Here is a 24,924-nt window from a genome sequence, read left to right as displayed (position 1 = left end):
GATAGAGGTTTGCTGGCTGATTTGTTCAGCTCTTAACCTCCATTCACTTTTCATTCTAACCTTGTGAATCAAGGATTTTCGTCAGTTTATTGCTTTAGTGTCTCCTCATTGAGGTTTAGCGCATCCAATTTGAGAAATCCCAGCAAGAAGTAGTAGCCAAGAACCTGTCCTCACTGGTTCGTGCAAAGGAACTACTGGAATATGGAAGAGTTTCGTCTGCTCTGTGTTGAAATCTTCTCCAGAAACCGAACTGTAAGTTCATCAATTTGTCTTTTGGCCTTAGCGTCTGGTTATTGCAAGGAACGGGATCTTCTATTGTTGTATATTAAAGCAATACAGTCTTCATTATAAATAGACCCTTAATTCTTCATCTCAGCTAAGTATTATTAAACATTTGGTTTCTTTTCATCTTAGGAAGGCAACTGGAAGTTTCTGGAGTTTTAAATGGATCTTTTCAGTCACGGGGCTACTCTTGGGGTTTGCGCATACCCCTTGTTTGTCCAGATGGTGCTGTTGTCGCATATGCTTGGAAGCGTCAACTTGCTGAGCAGGCTGGTGCATCTGCCGTTGACAGAACTAGGTACATTTAAACATCTTTTATACAATGACAGCAAAAAGCTGCCCAATTGACAAAGTTACGCAAGTTTGTTTATCATCTGGAGAGTTCTCCACCTGGTGCTTCTTCTTTATGTCCTTGTCTCAAATGATATGATATCTACCAGTCTTAAGCTCCACCTGAAGCAAGAGTTCGGCAAATTCTTTGGCAGAAAGTCTGAATTGCCTACTAGGTGGAATGCTAACAATTTATTTTTAGAGATGAAATAAGCAAATCGCCCAAAAGAAAGGCAAAAGAGGGGACAATACTCAACTCAACTCAGCCTTTGTCCCAAACTAGTTGGGGTCGGCTAAATGAATCCTTTAGAAAATTTTCATCAAGAAGGTGAAGAATCTACCCGGCTCAAATTGACTAAGTCTAATCCAGACACTAGTTGGGTTTGTCTACATGGATCATTTTCTTCCATTCTCTCCTATCCAAGGTCATGTTCATCAAATAACAAAAAATGTTTGATGAATTTGTTAGATCTAAAACACAAGGGGAAAATATAAATAACAAATTTTTTTGATGAATTTGTATGATCTAACACATACATGCATTTGATCTAGCCCTACACAAAGTTAACAAACCAAGTCTAAGTAGCTTTTAACATTTTTAAGGAAAAATTGAAAAAAAAAACTAAAAAAATAAAAACTCGTCTAGCATATTTATGATAAAGCCAAACAACACACCCAAAACTAGATCAACTCTTATTTAGGCACTTGAAAGTTAAAACCATATGAGCTGGAAAAAGAGCACAAAGATTAAGCATTTTCATCCGAAACAAAAAGGTCCGAAACAGATGGTTTGGTGCATTGATTTGTAAGTTAGACGATCAAAGCGTTTTTTTTTCTCAAAGAGTTGAGAAAGGTCCCTAAAATCTTGCTAGAAACCTTTCCCAGGCGTTGAAATAAAGAACCAATTTGAGTTCGTTGTGGGCAACAATGTGCAATTTGGATATGGTTGTGACCATATTAGATCATAACTTGCAGTAAGCTTCACCAGCTAAGCCCTTGCTCACCAGTTATTATGAATATTGCGAACTAATTCCCAAGATTAGTCAAAAAACGAGAACTATAATTTCAAAGAGCTACATATTTTCTAGTGGATGGAAAAGATCTTTATGACTAAGTGATTGGAACTGGGAGGATATTCTGGTTGTTTGCAAAGTTTCAGGTACATATCTTTTTTTTTTCGTGTTTAATAGCTCAATTTTCTTCATTGTTTTTCCATAGTAACTTTGAAACTTTTCCTTTATGCTCTGTTTGGTTTGCAGGAATTTGCTGGAAAAGTTTAGAGAAGAATATTTTTGCAGAATTTCTTGATTTTCCATTGTTTGATTAGACATGAACAAAGTAACTTGAACCACTGCAGCTCAAGTTTTATTTACAGGGACCTTCAATTTACTATGATGTCACTCTAAATCAGCCATAATTCTGGAAATGAAAATTTTTCCTAGGAAAAATATTACCACAAGAAATGTTTTTCCTGCAATCCAAACAGGGCTATGTATCCATTTCTTTATTTTTAAAATTAGCTTGGCTTATAAAACTAAAAAGTGCAACAGAGGCAGTGAACAAGACTGGAATAAAATGTTCAATGTCCATTTATTATTATTACTCCTGAATATTTCAGACTAGCCCTCAAGGCATTTACAGACCAGGAGAGGCGGTTTTGTCCCCACCTTGAAGAAAATCATCTTGGCCAAACTAGTGGTGGAGATGTTGGAGCTTTTAAGAAACATTGTTTTTCCCGAACATCAGGAACGAGTCATTCAGATGACCTTAGGGAAGGCAGAACTTTATCTGATGTTCTAATCCTTTTGGAAAAACAAGCACCTGGCATGAGAATTTTCACTTACCAACGCTTAGATTGGCTGAAAAGGGCTTCATCATTGTCAGCAAATGAGATTCTCATTGACCCGTCCAAGGAACAGAACCTTCATGCTTCTAGTAAGTTAAGAGGATCCGTTGGTGCTGTGGCTGCAGATGAGGTTGCTGTTATTGAGTTGTTGGTGCCTTAGTTTTCAGAGCTATAGTATCATTGCATCCAGCCGGTTCTATAAACCCCGATGCCGTGGCATTTTTCTCTCCCAATGAGGTAATCTTGGCACTGGTTTTCCTATGAATGATTGTTTGAACTTGATACTGTCGGTTAAGATATTTTTCTTTCCAAGCATTCATAGCTTTATGTTCCATAGTTCTGCAAGAAGCTGAAGTGATTCTCCAAATGCTATCTTGGTCTATTCACTGCTTGATTTATTAATTTCAATTTTATGGTTTATTTACACTGACTATGTTCATAGAATCATAGTTAGGCAGTAAAAGCTATCAAAAGACAACGCATCTGTAGGTTGGATATCTTTACCATTAAAAAAAAAAATCTGTAGGTTGGATATCTATAGCCTCTCTTAAACAAGTACATAATGATTTCATAGACAACTCTGTTGTTTGCTGTGTTAAATGATACTATGTTTTCACCTTGTATTTTTACTTGATTACTATTGCGTTTTCATATTGTCGACATTTCAATTTAAGTTTTGTTGTTCACTTATTGTATTGATTATAGAAATCCTAGTCGGAGCCTCTAACCTATGAATATTCTATTATAGGGAGGCAGCTATATACACTAGAGAGGCTTTTCTGTCCATCATGTATTTAGGCACATCACGGTAAGGCCTTACACAGCCCACATACTTTACCTAATCGCAGTTCAGCTAGCTATGTATATCTACTTGGTTTTCACTTACATACTGTGGTGTTTTTCTTCATTGAATTGCAGGAACATGCTGGCAAGGCATTGCAGTGCTTTTTGGGTGCCAAAGCTGATGCGTCATTAGACCTTCTTTTGGTAATCTCGCTTTTTGGGTGCCAAAGCTGATGCGTCATTAGACCTTCTTTTGGTAATCTCTCTCTCTCTCTCTCTCTCAGAAAAAAAAGTGAAAGAAAAAAGAGAGGCAAGAGCATGATGTGCAGGGGAACTAAAGAAAACGCATGGGCTGCACAACAAAGGAATCCCTAGTTCTTTTCTTTTGCAGCCTCTCCCATGTAAAGTGAGTGGCATGTGATTTATCGGCTGTTCTGTAAGGCCAAGCTATCTTTGCTGTTTTCCGGTTCTCTTTTATTTGCTCCATTCCGCACGTATATGATCTCTATTTTTCATGTATACCCACCTGTTGATTCAACTTTGACGTGCTATTTATGTTGTTTTCGTAGCATTGGATCTGCAGCTACCAGACTCTATTTATGAAGGTTTGCAGGTAGTAAGAATGACTTTTTCGTTGTATTTATTTCTTTATATGCTTTTGAGTTTTAAACTTGCAATATTGTTGTGGTGCAGCAACTGTGGACGACTTCTGATGATGGATAAGCCTTCAGCTTTGCTCTTGCCTCCTGTTCATCTCCCCTATCGGCAATTTTCTACAACTAGAATTTCACTGATCCAAGAAGCATTGGCTCCAAAACTTCGAAGTTTAGAAGTCACCACTGCATATCATATTGGATGTTTTTCTGATGAATCCTAGGTGTATGGTGTATTCCAATGCCTGACATTAACTTATGTGGGTCAGGTATGCTCGCAAGTGACCATTTTTGGTTTTTCGACTGAAAATATATTGGCTAACCTAATAAATTGACAAATTTACTTCCTGGTGTTGAGAAATTGCTGTTCTTTTTCTTTTTCACGAAGTTGCGTACTAAATATATTGGCTAACCTAATAAATTGACAAATTTGCTTCTAGGTGTAGAGAAATTGCTTTTGTAGATAATCTGCTTTGCTTTTTTCTTTTCCATGAAAAGTTGCATGTATTACATGTTGGAAGTTTGAAATTGAAGGACCTCTAAAGCTTGTTCTTGTACTTGATTCTACTGATGCTTCAAATGTTTGTTGATTTTAATTGAATTTGTACATCCATATGTGATATTTTTTAATGGTACTTACATCCATATGTGATGCAAGCAAAGATCATATACACACTCATAATTAAGAAAAGATGATTCAAGAATGGAATCCGAGTGTAGGTCAAAAAGGAAACAAAAACTAATAACTTCAACAGCATTCCGTAATCCGTATGGAGCTCCATTAGCCACAAAATAGGCAGGCTTGATTTATAGATATGTTTAGTATTTTTATTTAATTTTGGGTAAATTTTATTTAGGCTTTGGTGGACCAAATGAAAAAAATGTTAATGGTGTTCTTATTTAGTAGGGAATCTAATTTTAGAAGTTCTATAGTTTTAGCAGTTCGTTTTTTGGGTTTCTTGGACATCATGTAACATAATTTCTATTTTTATTTTGGGTTGCTTTATAATAGAAATTATGCTTTATTATTTAAGTTGGTTTGAGGGTGAAGATTAATTCTATAACTTTGTAGGATAAAACTTGGGTTTTAAGGATTTTTGGGGTTGTATTTTTTTTCTGAGTTTGATGTACTCTAGAGATCAATGAGTAGTTACAAGTTTTTCCTTTTGGGTCGTGGAGAAGAAAAAACATAAAAAAGTGAGTGATGTAGTTTTAGCTTTCTCTCAGTTATGAATTTTTATTAGCGGTTATATTGGGACCTGGGTAGAACTCACCCTTAAAAGCTAGCCGTTAACGGGATGGCGCCCATTCCCTTATAAGCCCACCACATCTTTTTCACTTTACCTACGCGGGATCTTCTTGCTTTTGTGTGGAACCCCCAACAATCTCCCCCTCCACCAGAAGCAGTATGGGCAATCTCGCCCCGCCACGCAATGGCAATGTGGGAATTACGAGATTTTCTCCGATGGAATTTCACCATCCTCGGAGGCACACTGAGGTTATTGAGATCTTCTCCGAAGGACTTTTCCGTCCTCGGAGGTGCACACTGGATTTAGCCCGTCCCGGCTCTGATACCACTTGTTGGGACCTATGTAGAACTCACCCTTAAAAGCTATAGCCGGGGGGGGGGGGCGGGTTGCCCATTCCCTTATTAGCCCACCACACCATTTTCATTTTACCCATGTGGGGTCTCTTTGCTTCTAGTGGAGCCCCCAACAGGATACTTTTTTTATTTTAAATAACTTGAGACTCCCATGAAATGTCAAGAAGCGAAGAGAATATTATATAAGGAGTGTCTGTCGTGGGAGATGACTTTGTCACCATCTAGAATCACTTCACACACCTTTCTACGATGGTGAACACGCGGACGAAAGATATTTGAACACAACTAGTCTTCCTCTTCCAGGCTTGGGTTGTCATCATCAGAAACTAAACCAGTTTGCGTGTGCTGGTTTCTTCTGATAATCCTCATCAAAGTCTCTCTTTTTTTGTAATTTCCTTGTTTCAATCAAATTCTTGGCTCTCATGAAAATTCATAAGTGGAAATATCACTTTAATCGCACCGAGAACACTTTACAGTAGTGATGTTTTTGTCATTTTTCCTTCCCATCAAATCCCATTTTTTACTAGATTCTCCATGACTCATTACAAGTTGTATCTTTCGTACGGGCAAATACTAGCAGTTAGTCTAAGAGGTATCTTGTAGCCTTTTGTTGAACATCAAGTATGATGACCTTTGCCTTTCTGAAATGACTGACTGACATTAAAGAGGGTCCATTTAAAAATAAAAAATAAAAAAAAATGACAAGAAATATATTAAAAATTATATGAGGTTTACATGAGAGAGGGTCCAGGAGTTCCCAATATACTACAACGTATGAGGACCCGGGAGGTAATCTTGAAGCCTAGGAAAACAAAAAAGAAAGCAGGAAAAAACCAATACTCAGTCTCCATATGCTTTATCCCTATATGTCCACCCTTCCAGACCAAAAGAAAATTGTTTCTGCCACTAGAGCTGCAAATGAACCGAGCCGCTCGCAAACATGTTTAGGTTCGGCTTGTTAAAAGCTCGGCTCAGGCTCGTTCGATTAATAAACGAGCCAAACCCGAGCCCAAAAATTAAGCTCGTAAAATAAACGAGCCGAAGTTGAACTTTGTATAGTTCGGCTTGGAAAAGCTCGTGAGCTTTTTAGGCTTGGTTCATAAAGCCGAGCTGAGTCGAGCTTTAAAGCTCAGATTATGTTTGTTTTTTAATGATAAAATAAAAGAATGTGGGCTATTTATTAGAAATGAAAGGTTGGCCGAATGGTTAAGGCTTTGGATTTAGAGGGCCTGGGTTCAAATCCCACAAATGTTTGTTTTTATTATTCTTGAGCCGAGCCGAGCTTTCTCGAATATTTCATAAGCCGAACCGAACACGAGCCTTCATAAAAACTAAACGAGCAAAGCCCGAACACCCCCAAGCTCGGCTCGTTTGCAGCCCTATCTGCCACCTTCCTAGAAGGTCTTTCTTCATCTTTTTTCAGGGGTTTTAGATACCCCTGATAAAAAGTCTAAAATAACTTTACGATCTTCCATCGAAGATCTTGAAAACAACTGCTAGTAGCACTTCTCAAAAAAATTCTCTTCAACAAGTTCAAGCAAACTCTCCCTCAAGCTGTACACTTTCACAGTTCCTTCAACAGATACTTAGTCTTAAAACCAAAAACTTCTTCATCCAACACGATGGCAGAGGGATCCGTAGGCTTCAACTCCTTGCCTTCAATGGCCTTTCCTACAGCGATCTTGTCCTCCAATTTTTTACTCCTAAAACTCACTTAATGATGGCCCATTGGAACTCACTTAATGACTAATGAATCCTAAAACCCTCAAAATGCCTAATGCTAATAAAAGAAAAACAATGCAATTCTCACAATAATTAATTCAATCTATAATGACGGTCCCCATCACTCTCTATTCATGTGTCAACTATACTTTTTTTCTAGATTCTCTTTGTTATATGATTGGTGATGACTTCGTCACCATCTAGAATCACATCACACACCTTTCTACGATGTTGAACACGTGAACGAAAGTTGTTTGAATGCAACTAGTCCTCCTCTTCCAGGCCTTGGGTTGTCATCATCAGAAAGTAAACCAGTTTACTTGTTGGTTTCTTCTTCATAATCCTCATCAAATGCTCATTTTTTGGGAATCTCCCTCACTTCAATAAAATTATAGTCTCTTCTCAAAATTCATAAGCGGAAATATGACTTTCATTGCACCGGAAACACTTTAGACGAGTGTAACTAGATTTTCCATGACTCATTAGAAGTTATTGCCACTGTACGAGCAAACAGTAGCAGTCCCTCAAATAGGCATCTGTCTAGCCTTTTGTTGATTTCCACCAAAGGATGACCTGGGCCTTTCTCAAATGAGACTCCCATTAATGATGGCCCATTGGAACTACTCACTTAAATTAAAACATGACTAATGACTCCCAAAACCCTCTCAATGTCTAAAGCTAATAAAAGAAAAACAATGCAATCCTCACCAGAATTAATTCAATCTAACAGGACGGGCCTATCAATATCTATTCATGTGTCAACATTTTTTTATATATTCTCTTGTTATTTGATTGGGTAGTTTGAAGAAACTCAAACAAGCATCCTACATGAACACCGTGAAGCGGGTGGTTGTGATGCAATGGCAAGGGGAGTAAAACATTTATGCCATTCTTTTTGGAGGAGAAATAAATTAGGTGTACTGGTGTTGTTAGTAATACGGATACTTAAGCTACACACCATCCGACCCAATATCATTCTCATCATCATTTGCCATTATTTTTTAACCCCTGCTTTCTAGAATGAATCCAGTTTTTAGAATCCAACATGTAGGGGCCCGTCTGGATACGTGGGTTTTAGAATATGGAATTTCTTTAAAATTGTAGCTAAGAGACAAAAGAAGAAGCAGACTAGCTGTCCTTTTTTACTCATTTTTCCTTCTCGCCCTTCTTTCCTTCGGCAAGAGAGTAACAGATCCTCCCATATTTCTAGGTTTTAGAAATCTCAAGATGCATGAGAGATTTTTAAAACCTGAATTTCTCACTTAAAATCCAAGAAACATTATCAAGACCATGGTTTTAAATTTTGGTTTCGACTAAAATTTCGGATTTATCCGAAACCGAAATTTCAGGCAAAATTTGGTGTTGGCCGACGAAATCCCAGATTTAAATCCTAGAATTTTAGGACGAAAGTTCGATCGAAATTATTGAAATTTTGGTGATTTCGTTTGAAATTTGTTAGCATAATAAAAAATTGTTATTTTAGTATAAATTTCCATGAAGTTTCTAAAAATTCGAATGAATTTCGGTTTCGGAACCTTTTCGTTTCGGTCCTCAACGAAATCCGGTTGAAATTTAATACCATGGTCAAGACAGCATACAACAGCTTGATCATGAACCCTCTTTTACACTGTTTTCAAACTGAAAACCTAGATTCTAAAATCTGCGTATCCAAACGGCCGGTAGCCTTCTTAAATGGATTATTCTTTTTTAAACGAGAATGGTTTGGCCGTGCTAGTGGTTTACTACATTATCTCTCCAATTCAAGAATCATGTTCATCATCCTAATTAAAAATACATCCAAATGCATGCACCTTTGTTGCTTTTGTTCGTTCAATATGCCACATCTAAAATCACATCCAATGAAAGATCATTAGTTTATTTTTCGAACTCAGACTTTTGAGAAAGCCAACAGCCAGTTGCAACAAAAAAAGCAATTAGAATACGTGGTGTCGTGGTTTTGCTGATTATGATTTTGTTTCATCTTTTAATAGATGTCAAATCAGGTGGGAAACATAAAGCAACCATACTGATAAAGATGTTTTAAAGGCAGCAACTGGGTCGAAGTCTATGGTCCAAAATCATTACGTTTAAGTGAAGTTTAGAGAACATTATTGGGATATGATAAAGACTAAGAAAGTGATTTGTGTGAGAAGATGAGATTCTAGCGTCTAATGTAAAGAAGCCCAACTGTATACTAGAAATCCAAGGCCCCAATCGATGATGATAATCTAGTTAACTAAATAAAAAATGAAAATCTACCTATAACTTACCATCCATTAAGAATTTTCAATGATGTGACATCAATGGCATTAAAAAAAATCAACGGTTAGGGTTTGTAGCTTGACCTACTTTTGGGTGCATGGTAAAGAGGACAGCCGACCTTATTTTGTGTATCGTGTTGGATTTCTTTATTAGAGCATTTGCTTTCGTAACCCTATATTTGTTATTATTTGGGATGTGGGTTTGGGTTATGGCCGGACTTTTCATGATGATAGTACCTCATTTAAGTCAGCAATGGCTGCCCCATGCATGATGACATCTATTGAAGAGAAAAAGAAAAGCTGATTCCTTGTTAAAACTGTACTTCTTCTTTCCTTTCTCGAAAAACATGGTAAATGCTTTTTGATACAAGGACGTGGGTGTTTTACGTTTTTATTATTCTCTCCATTAGGAACTTAACTAATACCCTAAAAGCCTCGGGTTTGATGGAAAGTATCATGCTAGGTCCACCGTCCACACACCACTCGGATTGTAACATTATCCCCCACTCCATATCGAACATATCCTGGGGCTCACTCTGTTATGGCTTTAATTCTATTGGGTTTAGGTGGGCCTTTTTTCATGTCGTGGCCGGTGGCTTATTTTCTGAAGCTTTCACTCTGGTTGTTTGTTTGTACTTTGTACCCTGACAACTCCAACATCCCTATAGTTTCCAAAATAGCAATATAATGAGAAATAATGAGCTATCTAAATAAAAATGATGAATATGTGGAAGTTCTCTGAAGGTGGTTGAAAGAAAAGGTTGGATCACATTAGTTCTCCCCCTCTCTCTCTCTCTCTCTCTCTCTCTCTCTCTCTCTCTCTCTCCATAGTTCTGTTCAATACATAAAGAAGTAAGAGGTACACCAACCTTATGTATCTTTCATTATTAATCAGAGTACTTATTTTTTCTGCATGGGGAGCTCAGTATGAGGTACACCAACCATAAGTACAGTATAATAAATATAAAAATAAGGGAAATATTATCAGCACTACTGTATTTTGATGATGGCACTCCTTACTTTATTAAAAGTACGGTATGGACCGCACCATAGAATGATCCAAACCGTCCATTAGATGGGCCACAGTCTAAATAGGTTGTGCCCCAACGGGGGGTTAGGATCAACCCTCTAACATTCAGATTGGAGGGTTAGGATCAACCTATGGAAATGATCTTTGGGGCACAACCTATTTAGGCTGTGGCCTATCTAATGGACGGTTTAGATCATCCTATGGTGCGGTCAATACCGTACTTTTAATAAAGTGAAGAGTGCCCTTATCAAAATACAGTAGTGCTGATAACATTTCCCTAGAAATAATTGTCATTTGAAAGGATATTATGGTCCGCTACGGAGACTCTGCATCTTTTATTTTTTATTCTGATACTCCTAGTTCCAATAAACATATTTGATCGGTACTTAATAGCTAACAGCCTTTAAAAGCTCAGTAGAAAACTGTAAAATGAACTCAGTTGTATTTTCGTATTTCTCTTACTCATAGAAAGAGAAAAACAGGAACTCAGTTGTATTTTCGTATTTCTCTTACTCATAGAAAGAGGGAACTCAGTTGTATTTAAAATCTTTCTGCTAAGCGTACCTCCAAGTGTTGCGTATTTGTGACGCTAGTGTGTCTGTCAGAGGATTTTCATGACGTTCGTCGGATGTGTGTCAGGACCCGGCGGATGACTTGCCGGAGACTCAGAAGGCAGAGTACTCCTCAAATATTCTATTCCGATCTATTCGGTTTCTTTTTCCTTGCAACGTAATAGATGTACTATCAGAAATCGATCCTTTTCCTTTTTCATGAAAAGGCAACGCAAATTTTAAAATAAAAAATTTAATTTGAAAAAAATCAATTAGAATTTCATTCCAACCAAGGTGGAATGGGAATACTACATCGGATAGATGATTTGATGTAGATGGGCTTATAATGACGGTTAACGGTTAGCTTTTCTAAGGGTGAGTTCTACCCGGGTCCCAACAAGCGGTATCAGAGCCGGAGCATGGTAACCCTGGTTTAGCCTCCGAGAATGGAACGATCCCTCGGGGAAGATCTCGACAACCCCAGTATGCCTATGAGGACAGAAAAATTCCTCGGGAAAAGATCTCGTAGTTCCCACGTTGCTCCCCCTTAGGTGGGCGAGATTGTCCACATTGCTTCTGTGTGGCGGGGGAGATTGTTGGGGTTCCACGCAAAAGCGAAGATCCCACATCGGATATATGAATGGATGTGGATGGGCTTATAAGGGTTTGGGCACCCTCCCCTTAACGGCTAGCTTTTAAGCGTGAGCTCTATCCGGGTCAAAACAATTTCCACCTGATCTCATTCCTGCTCCTTGATTCTCTTCGTTTTTTTAACTAAATGCTGAAATCCGAATAGGATACCAATTCTTGCATCTTATTCGACAATCCAAAGTAACCTTATCCTTCTTTTTATCCTTTTTGCGTAGGTAAGCTGGGATCATGGTTTAATTTGAGATATCAGAATCTCCCTTCCTAAATTGGCATTAGGCCACTCTATATGAAGATGGACCTAAGTTCCCACGCGAGGACCAAGCATGTCAAGTTGGACTATCAATGGGTATGTGAAAAGGTTGCTCTTAGTCATTGATTGAATATAAACCAATACTGGGAAGATATTTTTCAAGATTGAAGAATAACCAATTTCAAAATTTCATGATTATTTTGCATATAATTTAAGAATTTCTAAGAGAAATTCTATTGATAGCAAAAGCCCAATTACCTCATCAATTATGTCTGGGACCCACCAATGACAAATTATGTCAGCTGTGAGGACCCGCTTGTTTTGGATTTTGAGAGTTGATTTATGTTCCAAACTGATTGGTAGACTTAAAATCAAACGCAATTTCGAGTCCAATAATCAGATGGGTGCATGTCATGAGGTCATGATCAGTGCCTTTCCAGAACATATTTAAATTAATTAGTTTGAAATTGCATGAATGGCACACCCACTCTTTCTATATCTTTTCTAAACTGTTATCTTTTAAATCATTATTCACATATATTTTATTTCCTCTGATGACGCTAACATAGTATGTCTCTATTCCCCAGTCAATCATCTACGCATGCTATGCATGAAGTGTAGTTAAAATTTAATGGGAAATAATATTCCATCGAAAAAAATCCATGAAAATTTTTCATGGAGAATTTTGGAGAATTTTTCATTTTCAAAGATGTATTTACTAATTTCCGAAAATTTAATTTTTATAGAAACAATCTTCTAATACTAACAATTTTTTTCATTAAAAATTGATGAAAAAAAATTTCAAATAAAAAATTCCATGAAAATTAATGAATGACAACTGGCGATGATATCTTCGCCCCCCTTTCATTACGCATGCGCCCCCTTATAACGCGATTTTGACGTCAAAAGGCATTAAAGTTTCCCACTTTTCAGGTCAGATCACATTACAAGGGAGCACATGCGTATGCAGGGGGAGTGAGAATATCATCTCCATATATATATATATATATATATATATATATATAGAGGAAAAGGATTGTACGCTCGAGTGTACCAAGCTTATGGTACGCTCGAGTGCCCAATCACATGTGGGCCCACTTTGTTAGGATGATCCAAAGCATTCATTTGAAAGGCCCTTACATAGATGGGTTGTGTACCAAAAATCAGCTCCATAGGATCATCCTAATCCATCCATTTGTGGAGGTCAAAATGGACAGACATTGTCTGTCCACAAATCTGCCCATTTTTGCCCTCCACTTTTGGAGGGGTTAGGATGATTCAATGGAGCTGATTTTTGGTACACACCCTATCTATGATAGGGCCTTGCAAATGAATGCTTTGGATCACCACAAAAAATGTGGGACCCATGTGATTTGGCACTCGAGCGTACCATAAACTTGGTACGCTCGAGCGTACAATCCTTTTCCTCATATATATATATATATATATATATATATATATTATTATTATCGAACAAATGCTAAACTAAAGGGCGCTTCACACTTTCCAATGCTATTATAAATACACTTTGATGATGTGGATCCAATGGTGGCACCCTTGCCAGTTGCCACTGATTTTTGTAAGGGTAACCTCTTCCATTTAGCATTTCTCAAATTTCAGTAGCTTTTAGCATCCGCATACACTTTCGAGTTGCTATCGACACTTCTCAGAGTGCGGATATCAAAATCCTTTTCTCTCTCTGTTTTTTTTGTTTTCCTGAAATTTACCCGTATCTACAGTAAATTTAAGTCCTCGGGAGAGTAGCAAGATAACGACCATTGGATGTAAAAATCGTTAGCGTTTTCTTTTCACTCTTCTCTCCCCTCTTCAGCACACGTGTCAACCATCTCACGTGAATCTAAAAACGGGTTTCGAAAGCAAGAACAGAAAAACGGGTCGACTTAATAAAGCCTTGGATAGAAATAGAAATTGATTTCGATTATACGGGGCCTCAAAGACTCTATCACGCCTGTCAAACGTCAAGAGAATCTGATTTCCTTCCTGTAAATGCTTTGAGATTCTCTACCATCACCATGACAACAAAATCTCTGTCTTTCCTTCTATTTCTCTCTGTTCTCACAAACACAGAGCTTGTGAGGACAGAAGAAACAGAACCCTACACCTGTATTTTTCTCTGCCACCTTCAATTTTCACATATGGGTATTTAGTTTTGTGGCCATTTCAAGCGTCTTATCTATCAAACTCAGTCAAACAAGCAACTATCATGCCTTTGAAGAAAACCCATTCGTCTTAAATTAGCCGGATTTTGCAGAGAGCATCTTTAATCTCTCTTTCTTTCTCAGATCGTATATCTGTTGGGTTATCCTATCCTACTGTTAGTCATGATTGAAAAGAGTCAGTCATGTAACTTGAAGAACCCAACCTTACTTTACTTGGAAATCTCCTCCTTTTGCTATTTTTAGGCAAAGGAAAAATAAATGACCTTCTACAGCTCACTTTGCCACCTCACCATCGTTATCTCTACTCAAAGGCCTATTTGGGCTTAGCCCTTTGGACGTGATGATGAATCTGCCTGCCTCGCTAGCTAATCGTATTTAAGGATCTAAATCCAAATCCCTGCACAGCTTTAAATTGCGTAAAAAAACAGAGAAAAAATAAACATTATTTTAATTTTTAACCTTTTGACCATGCTCTTCAAAACCTATATTTTCTATGTTCTCTCTTTGGTTAGATGAGATTTTAGTGGAAGTAGTAGTCAACAAGGAGGTGACAAGGGCGGGATATGTGTAGACTTGTCTGAGAAGATTAGAGGGAATTTTGGGGAATTTTGGTAGTGTGTTTGGTTAGATGTCAAAGCATGTGGGAGAATGGAGGGGTGTCGTTAACAAAATAAATAGTAGAAGAGAGAGAAAGAAGAGAGAGAAAGAGAGAAAAAAGTAATAATTACACATGGCATTTCATATTCTACTCTTCTCCCCTCTAAATTTTACCAAAAACAAGGTTTGGCATTGGCAAAGTAGAGGAGGGGACAATCCCGCCATATAGGCGCCACCTAAGCCAAAAGCTAATAATTATGTCTCTTCCATGTCTAGAAGTCCAATGGGATTTTAGCTAAAAAACGACAACCAAACAACATTTGGTATTTCATATCCCTAGAAATGCTCAGCCGTCTTCCCTACTTTTTGCAACCAAACAGAGCAATTAAATGAAAAACTTAGTCCTAAAGGGTGGGTACTGATGATGCCGAAATCTGCTTGTTATGATCTAGCGGTGATAGAGAGGGTCCTGCAAGCAACCTACACTCACAAAAAGTGCTTTAGCGGGCCGGAAGTTGTGGCTCCGGACGGCGACTTTGACACTCGAGTAAGAAATTGGTATCACAGGAAAACTAAAAGAAAGAGATGCGACTCAGAAGTGTTACTAGTGAGTATGAATATCCGCTTTGAGTGTGAGGGTCTCTCTTTATAGAGAATAGAGTCCATAATGATAAGAAACTTACTGTTTTAGGAGTCTTGCCTAATTGGTCGACTTTCCCAGGAGATAAGTTTATATCTATTTTTGATAGATATCATATATTCCTGAACAGGTGAGTTGTTGCTAATAGAGGTTTCCCTAGATGGAAAGTCACCGCCTTACATTATAATTCCTCTTTGAGGGACTGTTTCCCGTTTGGGAACGATGCTATTTATAAGGAGAGGATAACAACTTGTAATCCTTCCTTCTACAATCAATAAGTCGGTTCCTAATTAGTCGGAAGCGCCACGTGTCGCTCATCAACGGTTAGTCCAATCTGATATTTCCGTAACACGGAGAAAGCTTCTTGGAGGACGGTAATGTCGCTAGAAGCTTTTAGGCTTTTAACAAGCATGCCGTCGACATATACTTCCATATTGTGACCAATCTGAGAAGCGAAGATTTTATTCACCAACTGTCGATACGTTGCTCTCGCATTTTTAAGGCCGAATGTCATCACTTTGCAACAGAACAACCCTTGCTATGTGATAAAAGATGTTTTGGGAATGTCGGGTATCTGGTTGTATCCAGAAAAAGCATCCATGAAGCTCAGCATCTGGTGACTGGATGTGGCATCTATTAACATGTCAATTCGGGGAAGGGGATAATGATCCTTTGGGCAAGCACGATTTAGGTTGGTGAAATCTACACATATTCGCCACGTCCCAGTTCCCACTCGCATTTTTTACCATCACCACGTTTGCTAGTCACTCCGGGTAGTGTACCTCCCGAATGAACCCTACCTGTAGGAGCTTATCGACCTCCTCCTTTATGGCCTTTTGGCGTTCAGGGGCGAAATTTTGTTTCTTTTGTTTTATCAACCGGAAGGAGGGGTCGATGCTGAGTCGATGGACGGCTACATCTGTCGATATTCCTGGCATGTCTAAAGCAGACGAAGCAAAAATGTCCGCATTAGTCCTTAAAAAATTGACCAAGTTGGTTCGGGACTTACCTGTAAGGAGTGATCCAATTTGAACCATCCGTACCGAATCTCCCTCGAAGAGGGCTTCTAAGTCTGGTTCCTCTACAGACTCTCCCCGAGTCATTCGGTGATCCAATCGAGGGTCGGTACTGCCGATATGGAGTGATACTTTGGCTTTTTTTTGCTACCCTGATATACTCGGCATAGCAGTTTCTGGCTTTTTCCTGGTCTCCTTTCACCTCTCTAACTCCTGCCTTCGTAGGAAATTTAATTTTAAGGTGGGGAGTGGAGACAACTGCCTCAAGCTCATTAAGTGCGGGGCGTCCAATTATGGCGTTGTACATAGAAGGGACCTTTACAACAAAAAAAGTCTACATGATAGTTTTCTGGCAAGGCTCAGTGCCGAAGGTCACGGGGAGATCTATCCGCCCTTCGATACCGATTGAGCCGCCGGAAAACCCATAAATAACCCACGGGACGGGTGTAAGTCTGTCTAATCCGAGATGCATTTCCTTGAACGTCGTAATGAAGGATGTTTGAAAGAACTTCCTGTGTCTATCAGTATCTGACATTGAAATTGGCAATGATGAGACATACTACAACTGCATCGTCATGGTGACGTTGAATTGTCCCATGGTCTTGTTCGGTGAAGACTATTGGTTCCTCATCGTCTGAGGATTCGGAACGAGGTTTCTTTGTTGGGGCTTCCACCGCATGAACCTAGGCCACGTATGCTTTTTGCCTTGATAGGGTCGGTCCTCCAGAAGCTAACCCTCTTGTGATTACGTCGATATTTCCTGCTATTCTAAGAGGAGGATCCGACCTTGTAGCTGAGGATTGTCTTGCTTTAGAGGGTGTCCTTACCTGCTCAGTTCCAGAGGTGGAGGGATTCTGATTTCCCAGGTTAGACGGACCAGTCGACCCTTGTACTTCCGATTTGAGGGTCGGTCGAGGACCTTGAAGGTACTTATTAATACGGCCGAGTCCAGCCAACCTCTCAATTTCCACTTTAAGATGGTGGCACTCGTCGGTGGTATGACCATGATCAACATGATAATGGCAATACTTGTTGGTGTTACGCTTCCGACCGGTGCTTTTCATCTTTTTTGGCCATTGAAGATCCTCCTTACCTCGAATTTCATAGAGAATATTTGAAACAGAGGTGTTCAGCGGGGTATAGTTGTATCTTTCAAATTGCTACGAGGGAGGTCGGTTGTTGGGTTGTGACGGTCGGTTATCAGACCGAAGGGGTTTATTCCGACCACTGCCGGACCAGTTTTCTCTTTCTGCTTCTCCGGAGCTTTAGGAAGTTTTATTTCTCTCTCCATGGCGAAAGATTCGTCGTTGTTAACATATTTGTCTGCTACCACCATTAGTTCCTCGAGATCTCTGGGATGTTGAGGGCTACTTTAAAATCTCTATCATGGATGGCGGATTTCATAGCTGCTCTCACCATCTCATGATTGGGATCTTTGATTTGAGATAATTCAGCCCTAAATCGTCCTACAAAAGATCGTAAGGTTTCATCATTTCCTTGCCGAAGAGCTAGGAGTGCATCGGCGGGTTTTCTCTGTGGTTGGCTATTGGCAAAATACGTAACGAATTCCTGACTAAGCTCTCGGAATGAGGATATGGAGTTTGGTTTGAGGCGACCATACCAACGGTTTGCCCCCCTTTTCAAATAAGAAGAGAATGCGAGACACATAATCGCATCGTTGGCACCCTTAAATTCCATTGCTCTTTGGTATGCTTGTAAGTATTCCAACGGATACGTCGTACCATCATAGAGATCTAGCCTTAGTATGTCAAAATTTGGTAGCAATTGAGCCTGTGTGATGGTCTCTATGAAGGGCGATTATATCTTATTTTCTCATTCAGCCAGGAGATCTGGTTCATAAGGTTTTCTGATGTGGCACTGTATCTCCTTGACTTGTCGTTGAAGTTCGGCGAAAAAGATCTGAGTCAGGGGCATTAACTCCGTCTAATGGATTTTGTTGCGGGTTAACTTGCCCTTGATCCGTATTTCCCGCGCTATTAGCTCTTTGGGGAATATTATTATTCTGGACCCGGGGTAAGTCTGAAGGTCAGTTCCAGTGCACGTCCGTTGTTCGCCTCCCCGTCTCCATGATTCGGCCCCAGACTGGTGATTGAGGCCTAGGCCCGAGGGTCGATTATTCGCCGGCCTTCTGTTGCGAGGATTGCTTCCTTCGGGTGACTCGTCTTGTTCTTCCTCTAAAGTGAATTCCCCACGTTTGTGATTAGTGGGGAGCCGTTGAGCGTTTCAATATCTCCTGAAGGGCAACAAAAACACTTCCAACTTGTGTTGCCAGTTGGTTGAACATTGTCATGGTGACTGGAGCTATGTCGTCTTTGGTGGGAACTTCCTCAGGAATAGAATTTCTGGGGATCGTAGCTTGTGTTTCACTTCTGGTAATTACTCCTTCGTCCTGTGGGTTGACAGTGACGGATTTCGAGGCTTTTGATCTCGAATTTGTCATGGTCCCACAGATGGCGCCAATCTGATGATGCCTAAATCTGCTTGGTACGATCTAGCGGTGATAGACAGGGTCCTGCATGCCACCTGTACTCACAGAAAGTGTGTTAACGGGCTCGGAGTTGTGGCTCCGGACGGCCACTTCAACACTCAAGTCAGAAATCGGTATCACAGGAAAACTAAAGGAAAGAGATGAGACTCAGAAGTGTTACCAATGAGTATGAATAACCGCTTTGAGTGTGAGGGTTTCTTTTTATAGAGAATGGAGTCCACAATGATAAGAAACTTACTGTTTTAGGAGTCTTGCCTAATTGGTCGACTTCCTCGGGAGATAAGTTGTTCCTCGGGAGATAAATTTATATCTATTTTTTGTAGATATCATATATCCCGGAATAGGTAAGTTGTTGCTAATAGAGGTTTCCCCTAGATGGAAAGTCACCGCCTTACATTATAATTCCTCTTTGAAGGATGGTTTCCCATTTGGGAACGATGCTATTTTATAAGGAGAGGATAACAACTTGTAATATTTCCTTCTACAATCAGTAAGTCGGTTCCTAATTAGTCGGAAGCGCCACGTGTCCTCATCAACGGTTAGTGCCGATTTTACCCCCAACAGGTACCTCATAGGCCATGTATGGCAAGAATGAAAAAGTATTCCATGAATATTCATAAACCCAATTGTGCGAGAGTACCTGATAAGGAGAGGAAGAGAATTGACTGGGGGGAGTAGAGATCATAAAAGAACCTAAAAACACTAGTGAAAAGAAAGGGAGATGATAAATTCGCACCCCCTGTAGGATGATGCACACCATTTCAACGTGAATTGACGTAAAAAAGCGTCAGAGTTTAACGTTTTTTACGTCAATTCAGGCTAAAGGAGTGTGAAGTGCGAATCATCCTACAGCGGGTGCGAATTTATCATCACCCGAAGAAAATACCTGCTTAGAATTAGACACACACACATATGGAAACTTCAATAGATAATAGGGTTAAGATCATCCTATTGAAATGATTTTTTGGGCACAACCTATTTACGTTGTGGCCCCATAAATGGACGGTTTGGACCTTCCTATAGAGTAGGGCCACCCATCATAGAATTACTCGTTATTATAAGGACGACATTCAGTTTAGCATTCCTCATCATGTATGGCTTTGTAGTATTACTAAAGTCATTCACGTCTTCTGAATTGGGACATAAGTATTAGAATGTGACAATATTCTCTTAAAAATCCGGCTAATTTATCAGGAAGCCACTTTAAAGTTGATATATTGTGACAATATTCTCTTAAAAATTATAAATAATAAAAATTGCCCTTTGGATTTCTGACATTTGCAGCCCTTTTTGTGTTGTGATTTGGATCCGGATGAAATCCTTTGATTTCTAAATCAGTGACTGACAGTGAAAAAAATCAGATTTCCAAATATGTTGTGGAAATAAGTAATTGGAAATCCACATATCTCACAGTTTCCTTCACCCTCTTTGCTCCTCAGCTTGTCCCCTCCTGTAGGAAGTACCCCCTTCCTTCTCTGTATCCCTCAACATGAGCTGGCGGATCTATTCATTTTGTGTTCAAAACTCAATTCCAAATCCAGATACAAAATATGAGGTATCCAAAAGGCCGTAATGTTTAGTAACTACACTCATTTTTGGACTCTTGCACTGATTGTGAAAACATTATTTTGCGGGTTTTTGCAAAATGATCATAATACCCTTAGCCTTTGCGCAGTTCGTACATTTTTGTAGACTAATTTAATTTCTTGACACTTTAAGAGCACATTGTTTCAATCTGGAAGGTCCGTTCAGTCATGCCCGCCCTTGAATTGAGTGGTTAATCCTAATCCTTTGAATGCTGGGCTGCAAATGAACCACCATATTTAGAAATGGGTGACGCTCAAATTTAACTAATAATGAGTTTTTGATTGAATGTCATGATCACCAGATCGATGCAAATTCTAGGCCATGACCAAGGTTTTAAATTTCGGTTTCGGTACTGATTTCGGACCCCACTGAAATTTGAAATTTCGGGCCGAAATTTTGTAACAATTTTAAAATAAAAATAAAAAATGGCATTTAATCGAAATTACCGAAATTTGGAATTTCGCGAAATTCCTAATTTCGAGAAATTTTGGTTTCGGTCCCCACATGGCCATGACCAATCTGATAAGGATAGCTGTAGGTAAGAGAAAGTGGAGGAAAATATTAAGAGGGTTAGAATAGTTGTTACTGAGAAAGACATGTTTTAGATTTGAATAGGATTTGCATAGTCGCTATACTTACCTTCTAATTTTCTTCTATTTAAACCACTTCAAGGGCCCTGAATCCACAAATGTGGTTGCAATACATGCACGTTTTTCAACGGCCAGTAACTTTACTCTTAATCTCATTCTTCAAATCTAGACCGTCAACGTTAGATCAATTATTGCCCACATTAGATTTGATAAATTGGTTGAATTTTCCATTCTATTGATGGTTTGCGTGGGCATCATACAGACTATCGATGATCTGAAGATTATTTTCACCTTTCTAGCAGAAAAAGTCAGGCAAGACTTTTCGGATTTGATGAATTGATTTCTAGTCCAAAACTAGTTATTGGACTCAAAATCAAACACAACTTTGAGTCCAATAATCAGTTTTTCACTCAAAATCAATTCTCAAAATTGTCAGCATGTAATCTTAAGCCTCAAATGGTTTTTAAGTTTAATATGATTATTTACTAATAATCATATTTTAGGTCCAAAAAAATTATTATTGGACACAAATTGAGGGTAGACATTGGTGGAGTATCCCATTATTGGAGCCAAAGTTAGTTTGGTCCTTGTTGTTTCCTTAATTTAATGGGTTATGCACATGGTTTTAAATTTCAACTGAAACCCGAAATCGACACCGAAATCAACCAAAACCGAAACGGTCATTTATTTTGGCCAAAATTTCAGTCAAAATTTCGGTTTTTCCGAAATTTGGCCAAAAAAATTTGCTTTTTTAAATATTAATTTAATATTTCACCGAATACAATATTAAATTTGGGTTTTGTACCAGATTTCGACCTAAATTTCGAAATGAGGGTCCGAAACGGGTACCGAAACCGAAATTTTAAACCTTGGTTATGCATGTAGACATTGGTGAAGTATCTCATTTATTTTTTAAGGAAAAAATTTTGAGCTTTATTTTAAGTACATGGATAGGCATAGGAGAAAAGTTGCAAATGATATTTGATCCCATGGAAGATAAACAGCCTCATCACATAAGAAAACTAGGTTTATAGCATCAGATCAGAATAACAAAGGGGGGAAATGTCCAAACAAAAGAGACTTGAGGATTATTGCAGCAAAAAAAAAATACTCATGTTAGGCTTGCTTTTCTGCTGATAAACAAAATTTTTTTTCTAACCCCCCATTAGTCTTCCTTTTTCTTTTCTTACCTTTCTTTCTGTTATTTTCTGTACATACACTGTAAAAAGACCCTCACTTTCTCACCATAAACTCGAAAGAAAGCCTCAATGGTAACCCATTTTTCTCTATATGCCCCGAAATCCTCTCTAGGTTGCTCCAACACCAAGGAAATCAATGAAAGGCAAACTCATCTGCTCTCTGCCATGATCACTTTCCCCATAACCAAAGAGTTTCAATCTGTTGTTGGCCTCCGATTCAGTGGCTGAAACTTCAGAGTTTGAAACTGAATAACCAAATTGATCAACACCAGTCACCATCATCATCATAGGACCAGGATGATAGAAACCATTCCCAGAATGATCAAACTTTTTACAACATCCATTTCTCATAGGTACCATCTTTTCATCTGAGCCTGTAACAAATCAAGATAAAATATAATGCCATGAGAAAATGATGCCTCAAACCAGGACAAAAGGGAAAAAACAGAAATGATCCCAAAAGAAACAAATACACAAAACAAATCATCCATCCATCAAAAGAAGAAAGACCCATCAAAATCATATGCCAAAGCATGGAGAAATAAATGAAATGAAAAGGGGGAAAATCCAATCAGCAGAAAAATTAGACCGGAAATATAGGCAGGCAATTCTAACTGAACCATAACAAATGGAAAAAATACCCATAAAACCAATGGCTCAATAAAGTTGGAAAGCAATTAGCAAATGAAACTTATAAAAATAGAAATACAGAACAAAAAAAACTTAGAAAAGAAAACTAAACATACCCATAAGAAATTGAAAGGGCAGGTACTGTTGGGGAGGGCTAAATCTGGTGAAGACAGCAGGAACAATCCTGGTTGATGAATTAAGAGAAAGGTCAGTAGAGGTTGAGGCAGATTCATCTTTATTGCTAGTGATTGTTGATTCACTACATGCATTGTTGCTCATCTCCATCCTCTTATGAAGGGTCTGAGAGTTGGGCTTTCTCCTTCTATAAGCACTTGAGTGCTCTCTATGCTTTCTTGCCATGATCACATGCCAATGGTTCTTGACAGCATTATCAGTCCTACCAGGAAATAACCTGGCAATCATTGCCCATTTGTTTCCATAGAGTCTATGAGCAGCCATAAGCCTCTCCTCTTCTTCCTCGCTGAAAGCCCTCCTGTTTATCCTTGGATCTAGTTGGTTAAACCATCTTAATCTGCAACTTTTCCCTGTCCAAACAACAAAAATCAATACCAAAAAAAAAATATACTGAACAAAAGGTGGAAAAAAAAAAGAATTCTTGGGTCAGGTTCACAAGAAATGAAGATAAAAAAACAGGGTTTTCTTGTAATGGGATTTGGAAATCATTAGAATGAGATACAAAATCCCACTAGAACATTTTAAATTGGGGGTTTTCATTTATGGTCTTTTCACATGCTTTATATGTGTTGGGTATTTCTATTACCTGATCTTCCATCCAGTTTCTCAGCAATCAGATTCCAGTTCTGAGGGCCATATTGAGAAACCAGCTCTTTGAGCCTGGCATCTTCAACAGGTCTCCAATGGCCTCTTGCACAAAGCTTAGACTGCCCACCTCCCAAATTCTCACAATCATCCTCCTCATCTTGAACCAATCCAACTTCATTTTTCTCATTCCCAAAATACCCTTCTCTACCACCATCACTCCCATAGCTCTTCCCTTCAAAAGCTGTATGGCTTAACACCTGAAAACCCATCTCACTACACTTCTCGGCAGAATGAGAGCCCGGAGGTGGAGGATAAAAACCCATCTCTGCAATATTCCTGAAACCTTCACCATCACCATTCTGACAGTCAGTAGATTGCAGATATTGCAGACTCATTTTCCTCCAAAAAAAAAACCAAAAGTGTCGGGAAAAAAAAAAAAAAAAAAACTTGGGTTATCCCTCTACGGGCAGTAAAAAAACTTGGGTTATCCCTCTACGGGCAGTGGTATTTCATACAACATGAAAACCAAACTTCTTGACAAAAACAAAATGCAAAATCACACAAAACCCAACTCAGAGCCGAAAAAGAGAGATTTTATTCACTAAAAAGAGGACTTTGAGACATTTTCCCCATCTGGTCCTCTGTATCTCAATACTAAGAGCATTTAGAACATGAAGAAATCTGTGGAACAGAGAAAAAAAAAATATAATATAAAAAGAGATCCTAGAAAGGAGAAACCCACACGGCTATCTCTCTCTCCAGAGTCCTTACTTTGAGACTGATTTCTCTGTGGGTTTAGTGTTGCATGTAACTCAAAAACCGCTCGTGTGGTAAGAGTAGAGTCTCCTTTTATCTACGTGTCTTTCTGCCCTGTCCCTCTCTTTCTTGACAAAAAAACCAGAACTTGTTTGTCCATTAGCAAATCCCTTGTGCTTTTCAAAGTTAGAAAATTCTAAACACCGCCCCACCTGTCCTACTACTATTCTTAAAACGGTTTTTTAATTCAATGTGATAATATTTCCTAGAATCCTAACCTAAATTTTAAATAAATTCACCCCTTTTTCCCATATATTCGTTTCCCCTTTCTTTAATTACAATCCCATATTATATTGTTGTTAATATGCTGTTTTATCCGTTGTATATTTTTTATTTTCTCATTTTCACAATTATAGTATAATGCTGACATAACCTTTGTTGAAGTATAAATGATTAAATGACACCAACTTTAATA

At 38.7% G+C, this 24,924-nt stretch overlaps 2 protein-coding genes and 1 pseudogene across 3 annotated transcripts; 1 reads left to right on the top strand and 2 right to left on the bottom strand.

The window, feature by feature from the left end:
- The first annotated feature begins 201 nt into the window (after nucleotides 1-201).
- Nucleotides 202-3,809, top strand: LOC143876383 (mediator of RNA polymerase II transcription subunit 27-like; annotated as a pseudogene). Its single transcript, XR_013250376.1, has 6 exons — nucleotides 202-289; nucleotides 415-580; nucleotides 2,231-2,695; nucleotides 3,207-3,266; nucleotides 3,377-3,445; nucleotides 3,527-3,809. The product of XR_013250376.1 is annotated as a mediator of RNA polymerase II transcription subunit 27-like (transcript).
- Nucleotides 3,810-17,730: 13,921 nt separating this feature from the next.
- On the bottom strand, nucleotides 17,731-18,093 carry LOC143876382 (uncharacterized). The gene has a single exon (XM_077378090.1). The coding sequence runs from the start codon at nucleotides 18,091-18,093 to the stop codon at nucleotides 17,731-17,733; it is 363 nt and encodes a 120-aa protein (XP_077234205.1).
- A 4,002-nt stretch (nucleotides 18,094-22,095) lies between these two features.
- LOC143877673 (transcription factor MYB105-like) lies at nucleotides 22,096-24,499 on the bottom strand. The gene is made up of 4 exons (XM_077379860.1): nucleotides 24,438-24,499; nucleotides 23,692-24,036; nucleotides 23,027-23,455; nucleotides 22,096-22,654 (listed from the first exon to the last, which is right to left on the bottom strand). Exons 2-4 carry the CDS (start codon nucleotides 24,014-24,016, stop codon nucleotides 22,389-22,391), a joined length of 1,020 nt encoding a protein of 339 aa, XP_077235975.1. The 5' UTR covers nucleotides 24,017-24,036; nucleotides 24,438-24,499; the 3' UTR covers nucleotides 22,096-22,388.
- Between the last annotated feature and the right edge of the window lie 425 nt (nucleotides 24,500-24,924).

This window comes from Tasmannia lanceolata, unplaced genomic scaffold (genome assembly GCF_043159265.1).
Source record: "Tasmannia lanceolata isolate RefF3 unplaced genomic scaffold, GAP_Taslan_0.1 ptg000005l, whole genome shotgun sequence".
Taxonomy (NCBI): domain Eukaryota; kingdom Viridiplantae; phylum Streptophyta; class Magnoliopsida; order Canellales; family Winteraceae; genus Tasmannia; species Tasmannia lanceolata.
Note: the sequence above shows the minus strand (reverse complement) of the source record. Positions and strands in the feature narration are given on the sequence as shown.

What these genes read in the sequence shown, in the direction of transcription:
- LOC143876382 (XM_077378090.1), bottom strand. Translation starts at nt 18,093, where the DNA reads ATGGAATTTAAGGGTGCCAACGATGCGATTATGTGTCTCGCATTCTCT.
- LOC143877673 (XM_077379860.1), bottom strand. Translation starts at nt 24,016, where the DNA reads ATGGGTTTTTATCCTCCACCTCCGGGCTCTCATTCTGCCGAGAAGTGT. An exon ending in GAAACTGGATGGAAGATCAG is followed by an intron (nt 23,456 to 23,691) that starts GTAATAGAAATA and finishes TTGTTTGGACAG; the next exon opens with GGAAAAGTTGCAGATTAAGA. An exon ending in GCCCTTTCAATTTCTTATGG is followed by an intron (nt 22,655 to 23,026) that starts GTATGTTTAGTT and finishes GATTTGTTACAG; the next exon opens with GCTCAGATGAAAAGATGGTA.